Here is an 8,485-nt window from a genome sequence, read left to right as displayed (position 1 = left end):
ACCATCCACGGACCCCAGGCCCACCACAGCCGGCGGTTCAACCACTCCAACAGGTCCGATCGACCGTGACAACTCCCTGATTCCGGTCCGATTCGGTCCCGTTCTCCACTACGCCATTAATGGGCCAAATCGTGCCCAATTATTACAAAAGAGGACAAACCTCCTGTCACCTCCCAGGTAACAAAAATCCTTCTATAAAAAAAAACCTGGGGGGAAAAGGATGGGGGCCCCCGGACAGAACCCTCCTGGACCGGGTGAAAAGAAGCAAACAGCACAGACACAATGGAGGATATCACCCTCTTCATCTTCTTCATCTTATAAAAATATTCCTGCTGTCTTCTCCATATACTCTCTTCCTTGCTCTCTCCACATATCTGCCCCCCTCTGACTTAAGCATCGGAGGGCCGGCGCCGGGGAGCCCGGCCACCGGCTTTTTGCAGGACTTCTTTTTGCAGGACTTACACCCCTCCAGGAGGACGTCACCAGTCGAAGCGCCGCCGACCACCGTCCCAGCAGCGAAGCTCCTCCTTCCCCGGCTTCGCAGTAGCCCCCGGGTCCAATTTCCAGCAACACAATCTTTTCAGCAAAAATATATGGACAAATAAATAAAACAAAGGGTGCAGAGTCATTGCATTTAATGGAATTAACTATTGCAGGAACAATATATTCAGAGAGATGCATCAGTGGGAAACAATAGGCAAGAGGCGCTAGGCTGTCGGTATTTTCTCTCTGCCTCCAAACCTCTTGCTTACACCCATTTCATTTCCCCTAGACCCTGAAGCAAATACAGCAGCACTGTCTAGATTTATTACTTCAGTGTCATGCAATGCCCTAAGCAACCTCAGTTTCCACTGTCCATCCCAACTGAGCACTCATCATGGGAAAGTCAGGAAAAAAAAAAAAAAACAAATGTGAAGGAAAAGAGGGCAGGCATTATGTAAACAGAAATGTTCCAGACCTACTTCCAGTCTGAGATTTATTCTTAAGGGACCATAACTGTGATGAGGAATTCCAGGTGACTCCTGTATGTGTTTGCCTTAAAGTTTATCAGACCGTGGAACCCCCCTTCGCCTCCCCGCATTTCCCCTCCAGCTTGATAGATTTGTACCACTTGGCACAGGCCAGATACACCACAAAGTCTGCACTGGTTAATACCGCAAGCAGGAAGTAGAACCTGTCCATATGACCCTTGTTAAGGTTCCCCGGAATCCACCCCGGCCGGCCGCCCTTGGCCGTGATCTCCATGACGAGCGTCACGAGCAGATCGCTCACGTAGTTCCCCAGCGAGATCGACGTCATGCACAGCGCGCTCGCGAAGCTCTTCAGTCCGTCCGGCGCCTGTGCGTTGAAGAACTCCAGCTGACCCACGTACATGAACACCTCCGAGGCTCCGATCAGCACATACTGAGGCACCTGCCACAATATGCTCAACGAGCTGCCGTCGCAGCCCTCGCAGCGCGCCCCGGCGTGCTTCAGCCTGAAGTGCTCGACTGCGCCGGCGGAGACCATGGCCATGACGGCGATCACGAGGCCGACGCCCATCCGCTGGAGCTCGGTGAGCCCGCTGGGGCTCTTCTTGAGCCGGCAGATGACAGGGTGGAGGAGCCTGCGGTTGAAGAAGATGACGGTCGCGACGCTGAGGATGTCGAAGGCAGACATGCTCGCGGGCGGGATGCGGAAGCCTCTGACATCTGTGTTCATGGCGGCGCCCTGCTCGACGAAGAGCGACGCCATCTGAGTGAAGACTACCGAGTAGAGGATGGTGCAGAGCCATATGGGGAGGAGTCTTAGCACGCATTTCACTTCCTCCACTTGGGCGATGGTGCACAGCCGCCATGGGTCCCGGAGGATGGACCTCTCGCCTCGGACGGTGAAGTCATTGGAGTCGACGAACGCAGCACGGTCCAAGAACCTTCAGTAGCAACATATGAGGATCGATCCATGAGATCATACTTGGATGAAATGTGCCATATATTAATTCAATCTTGTGCAGTGCAAGTGCTGAATGCTGGTATAATTAATTAAAAGCAGTTACATTTATTAACCAAAAAAAAGCTGTTAATTAAACTCGGTTAGGATGCCTTATTTTTCTGTAATTATGGAGAGCATATAGCACTACTGGAAGATGTCCAAACCAGATAGCATTTTGAAATTTTTGCACATTTAGACACATCGGTCTTTGATCATCTAAATATTTGAATCTATGGCATAAATAAAAGGAAGAAGAAAGAACCAAGAGAAAGCTACAAGCACCCACTCGATCACTTTCTCAAAGCGACCCATAAAGCAAATTTCCTATTGCTTGCTTGCTTCAACAGAATTACTTTCAGTCCAAGTGAAAATAGTATTTCATCATACTACAAATTATCAGTTTGTTCATGCAACAACAACTTCTATCATGTCGACTCACCCTGGCAATCAATAAAAAAGTTTTTGGATATTAAGAAGCAGGTATTTTTGAAGAGTAGATCGAAATTAATCTAGAAGATATTCGTTCGTTGTAAAAATGCGAAGTTATAGAGACATCACATAAAAATATTGGTTTCATTGAGTCACATCTCCTATATAAAGTAGTGGAGACGGGCATTGTCTTGTCCGTTCGATGGGACGTCTCAGGGAGCAGCACTTCCTGAGACGCTTGTGCCTCTCTTCTTATTCGAAAAAAGTCCAATCGATCGATTCCACGAGCCAAAAACACCACAAACTTTCCTCGGCCACACCTAACAAGCTCGGGAACAGACGCTAGTCCTCATCACGACAAATTTATCCTAGGAATCTTCTGCTGTCCACGCGTGATGTCTCGCGACAAGACCCTGGAAACCACCTTGACCACTCGGGAATCTTATGCTCTTCCACTCTTTGCAATCGCAGCCACACAAAAGGGTGATGAAATTAAGAAGAATAAACAAAAAGTAGAAATCCATGGTGCATGTTCCACCAGATCGGAATGGCAGCTGAATGAAACCCTAAGTCTCAACATAACCCTGACCATATTATTTTGTATTCTATAAAACTTTATTTGCTTTGAGCAAAATGGGAAACGCTGTATATAAATTTCATGGGTTGCATAATTTACCAATAAGTTCGCAATAACTTGTGGCTATCATGAATAGGAGAATAAACCTCAACAAACGATAGGAGATATGTAGAATATTTTGAAAACTTACTTGAACCCCTCAGTGTGGAGAATCTTTCTACTACCACTAGCTTCTGCATGCTCCTTTTCATCCAGCTCATACAAATCGTCTCCACCTGGCGGCATCCTGACAGTCCATTTCCGCGATGCGGCGATGACCACCTGGCAGATTCTGGAGAGGGGATTCCCCCCTGGCTTGAAGTATCTGTACCTGAGAGTCCCAAGAAGGAAGAGGAGCAGCGCCAAGAAGGCGGACCCACCAGAGGCCCAGAAGCCCAAGGCCCACATGCCCTGGTCCTGAAAGTAGCTCAGGAAGGTGTTCGACAAGAGGGAACCCAAGTTGAGGGCCAGGTAGAAGTAGCTAAAGAAGGAGACCTTGGAGTGGGCTTCCGTTGGGTCCTCCTCATCAAACTGGTCGGCCCCAAAGGTCGCAATGTTGGGCTGGTAGCCCCCATAGCCAAGGGCGACCATGTAGATAGATAGGTAGAACCCTCCAACTTCTAAGCTGGAATGAGACCCACACGGAGCGTGGCCATCACCGCACCCTGAGGGTCTCAGTAGGAGTAGATGCGTGCACAGTGATAGAAGCACCAAACCCTGTTAGGGAAAAGGTAGAGAACTTGAGAAACATGCGGATTACTGTGGAAGAATAAGGTGTCCTATCCTTGTACAGGAGGAGCATATTGAGAACGAATATGCATCGATCTAGTCTGGGCCTAGTAGCTCGTGATCTACGACTAATTGTTTCCTAAAGTTCCTTTCATCTCTGCATGATAGTCTCGTATAAGATCACTTACCAAGACAAAGATGACTTGGAAGATGGCACAAGTCTTGTATCTTCCCCAGTAGGAGTCGCTGAGGAAGGCACCAAAAAGAGAGAAGATATAGACGGTGCCTGTCCATTTACTGACGTTGTTGGCTGCGTCTGCGTTGTTTTGCTGCAGCACCCTTGTCAGAAATAGCACCAGGTTGACGCCGACCCCGAAGAATGCCAGCGTTGCCAGGCCTTGATTCACTGGAATCCAAATTAACGATGTATAACTGAGCAAACAGGAAGCCACTGAGGATATAAAGAGCTTAGGTATTCGTTATAACTCATGATCATATGCTTGTTTATAGGCAGATGTGGTTATATATGTACAGACATATGAACATATAGGTGTATGAAGTTGCATGAAGGACCGCATACGTGCTTTAGGTTTATGCGTATGCATGATAGATCATCATGCCAAAAGCATAGTCCAACTAATTCGTCTGTCACGCAAGAAGGTATATATGGAAGAGTTTTCCAAATATCATGTATCAAGATCTCGATGGAAATATTAAACAACATAAGTACGTACGGCTTCGATGTCATGCAGTAAAGTTTATAACCTGTATGATCAGTTAACTAAAGAGCACAAGTTCCTTAGTTTGTGGTCGTTATGAGGCAGTAATAAGTTAAAACCAAAAGCTATTTGATTGTTTCCGTTGATGAAATCTTACTTCAACGTGCAATTCTCTTTGAAGATCCTCCGTGATCCCTTCTCTTTCCGACCATCTTTTTTCATCATTCATATTCATTCTTGAACTCCTTTCTTTTTGGTTGCTCCAACCAAAATCAGAATGGGCTCTTTCCTCTGCTAACTTGGCCACCTTCTATAACTAATTTGGTTTCTTGCCCACACACGTATTGCTCTCTTTTTTTCTAACAAAAAGATGGGAAAGAGTCTGTCGGCCATGATATCATACTCGAACCTAAAACACACCCTTGTGATATGATCATTGCATCTCTATTTTGTTACCATATTAAGTCTCTGTTCTTTATCCCTCCCTCTCTCCTCAGAAAAGATAATATTCTTGAGATGAATAGATAAATAGTAAAGAGAGAATACCAAGCAATAGGATACCAGACACCCATCCACCAGAGCTTCCTTTGACTGCAGGGCGGCCTCTGAGGTCCACAGAGCCATCCAGTGTATAGTCACAGCAGTCTTCCACTTGTGCCTCCGTTCCACCATGCCCTTCCTCAGGCACCACCCCCACCTTCATCTCGCCTTCTCTTGCTCCTTGTTCGTCCTTTGCCTGCAGTAATGGCAACCCAGCTCTGTTGGTCTAATTTCATTATCGAATGCAATCTCTTAAATATGCCAAATGGAGGGTGGTATATGCTAACTTTCACTAGTGACCATTCTTCATAAGCATATCCATGTCCAAAGAATACTTTGCTACTCTATGATGGCATTAGTGATTCAATATGTTCTTATTCTTTCGATAAATAATTGCGGTTTACTTTAAGATTTGCACGAGTGCTTTTATGGATGCTCAGGTAGCTTATGCCTTCTGGAAAGCAGACAAAGAAAGTGTTCAGTTTAGAGCAATATGCCATGGGGCCCAAACGATATGTACCTAAAGAACAGCTCCACGCAATATGGCATAAGGGAATTGATCCAGTTAATGGGTTTTGGTATGATGCAGCGTTTGGCCATGATCTTGCGACAGCCACTGGGGATGGAATGATAATTTTTCTCTTGAAATTGGTGGAACAAGTAGGCCCTCATGAAGGAAGATTTTATGAAGCGTCATGGACAATATGATCAATCTGTCATGACTTACTTCACTTTTATACAGCCAATAATTCTATTACTTATACAAACGAATGCAACAAGAAAAATATAAATTAAACTCCTTTCTTTTTAAAAGCAAGATACCAATGAATTTCTCAGCGCAATCAGCAAAAAGAAAGTTGTTGATGGTTTGGATATGCTCTTTTGAGAACATGGGGTGTTGCAGAAAAAAAAAATAATTAAGAAGACGGGATACGGAAGCTACTGACCATTTTGGATACCTCAGAGTTGGCCATTGCACCAACCATGGGAAGGCTAGAGTGATATAAGAAGCTGAGAACAAGAAGAGGAGGGGGAAGTGCTGGATAGCTGGTGATAGAATGAGGGAGCAGAGAACGCATTTATAGAGGCAAGGAGATATCAATGGGTGGTTGGGATCCAAGGAGATGAATAAGATGATTCTCCATATGGCAAAAGGAAGACCAAAAGAGAGGGAAATTAGAGGTACGAACTATTTCTTGGAGATGGGTGGGTGTGTCCTAGTTGGATCCATCTAACGCAAGGGTCCCTATCAATGATGACGAAATGATCCTTTTTCCAAACGGAAGAAACTCATTAAAAATTTGCTGAAACAGCCATTATTAGAAAGACCAGCAGCCTTGTAGTATTTCCTTTTGAAACCAGCCTACTCACGTACGTACTTCCATGATTTCTTGTGAAAATAGCTAAAGAAAAATCTTTAAGATCCCCGGAGTACATAAAAAATGCTATACAATTTATCTTTCTCATTTCTAGTAGATTATAGTGAAGAGAAAGCCAAGCTAGTTTCGTCTAGCCAAGTGGGAAGGAACCTCCCAACCCGTTCTTCCTACTCCAATGGAATAAGCTATACGTAATAAAATCTGAAGGGAATAAAGTCAAGCTTTCATTTATTTATTAGCCGTCTGAACCATTATCTGCATATAATTATCCGAAGAGTATGTTCTACTTCACTACTTTATTTTAGGGTCCCTCTGTGCTGTTTAACACTTTTATGTCTCGCGTGGACCTTAAAACACTCGCATCTCTGAATCATATAAAACAAAACACAGCGTGCTGGGAGTCGGTTGTAGCTAAAAGTTGGGCCTACTTGGCCCTAAAAGAATTGATTCCAAAGAACTATTCTGCTCTTTACAAGATATGGTATCCTTTTCTCATCCATTTTTCAATAATTTCGGAACCATCTCTTATCCTTATGATCCATGATCTAAGCATCTGATTCTTTTTCTAGTTACCGAGAGAAATCCTTTCTTCCTTCACTGATTTCTAGGAATAGGGGATCCTTGAAGTCTTTCTCCAGGGTGGGATATTCTAGTCTAGTAAGGCTTTAAGGAGATCAAGCTAGGAAAATAACCCATATACCCTTGCTTTAGCTTCAAGTGGACAGCCAATTTCTGTTCCTTAATTTTGGATTTTATATCTCTTCTAATCATAACTTCGTTTCATAGAAGTTCTTTGTGCGAGACAGCTATCTCTCACATGGTAAAGCCCAATAGCTGCAGATAGTGATAATTATGCACGCTAATTAAGTTGTATCGAATGTTATCTATGTAGAATATATCGGATGGTTAACACAATATTTAGTATTAGCCTACTAGGAAAGAAAATTGCTCAAATATCTATTTTTAATTAGGATCTAAAATATGCCCACTTTTTTTCAAAAAAAAAAAAAAAAAAAAACTAAAGGCGTTATGCAAGATTGGTTGATAAAAAAAAATTAGTATGACACTACGTGTAACAAGTCAGGACTTCACCCAAAAGGTTAATTAGAAGATATTTTCTGGGTTTCTTAGTCCCGTATAAGCATCTAAGATCTTTCGGGTGAGTAATCGATGTGGGACTAAATACATATCCGTACAAATCCTCACATACTGCCCCCTCCATTTAAACTCTGATTTTCTCATCAGACTAAGGATCAAATCTAATTATAAGTACCACGATCGGCCCGTGGTCAGCTTCAATGAGCCCGAGCTGCAGTATTTCCTAGTCAACATGGGCCATGAGCCAGATTTATTCTGATACCATTTGTCACAATTCGGAACCTCATCCAAAAGTCTAGCTAAAAAGTATTTGTTTGAGTTACTTAGTCCTATCGAAAAATTTTTCGACAAATAATCGATATGGACTAACCACACGTTCGTATGGATCCTCACACTGTGACTATTAAAAAAAAGAAGTTAGAAATAGGTAGAAGGTTCCGGAGAAGAACCATTGAGCTGATCAAGTAAATTCCTTTTGTCATTGGGATAGATATTTATGACCAACATGAATCATCAACGAACAATGATATCTTCTACAGTTCTACTGTATGACCTAAATGTTGTGGGGGCAATGCCCAACTATAGAGACCACCTTTTTCTCCCTCTCTTCTTTACTTATTATTTAAATGGGATAAAATTCGTTCAACTCCAATATACCTACTCGATAAGATCTGTAGCCATTGATAGATAGATAGTGCAACTTTTTTGAGAGAGAGCTGGGGAGGCTGAGAGACTGCTTAAATGGAAAATAGTCTTTATCTTGGAAAGCAACTGTAGGCCTACTTTTATTTTGCCATGAGAACAAGAGCTTAGTTTTCCTTCCACAACACATGGAACGCTACTATTGCATATTGGTGGACGATGGTGTGGCGATCAACAATAACTTTTACTATCTGCAATTAGTTTCTTGAAGCTGGAGTTCTCATATCCTCCAATCCAAGTGCACTCAAAGTCCTTAACTTTTCGGTCATATTGAATTCTCCCCTATAGCTTTAATATCATCA

At 43.3% G+C, this 8,485-nt stretch overlaps 1 protein-coding gene across 1 annotated transcript; it reads right to left on the bottom strand.

The window, feature by feature from the left end:
• Positions 1-606: 606 nt before the first annotated feature.
• Positions 607-6,082, bottom strand: LOC103711806 (protein NRT1/ PTR FAMILY 7.3-like). Its single transcript, XM_039119230.1, has 5 exons — positions 5,952-6,082; positions 5,011-5,200; positions 3,934-4,151; positions 3,168-3,733; positions 607-1,912 (listed from the first exon to the last, which is right to left on the bottom strand). The coding sequence occupies exons 1-5, from the start codon at positions 5,988-5,990 to the stop codon at positions 1,048-1,050; spliced, it is 1,878 nt and encodes a 625-aa protein (XP_038975158.1). The 5' UTR covers positions 5,991-6,082; the 3' UTR covers positions 607-1,047.
• Positions 6,083-8,485: the final 2,403 nt, after the last annotated feature.

Source organism: Phoenix dactylifera, chromosome 2, assembly GCF_009389715.1.
Source record: "Phoenix dactylifera cultivar Barhee BC4 chromosome 2, palm_55x_up_171113_PBpolish2nd_filt_p, whole genome shotgun sequence".
Taxonomy (NCBI): domain Eukaryota; kingdom Viridiplantae; phylum Streptophyta; class Magnoliopsida; order Arecales; family Arecaceae; genus Phoenix; species Phoenix dactylifera.
This window is presented reverse-complemented; position numbering and strand designations above follow the sequence as displayed.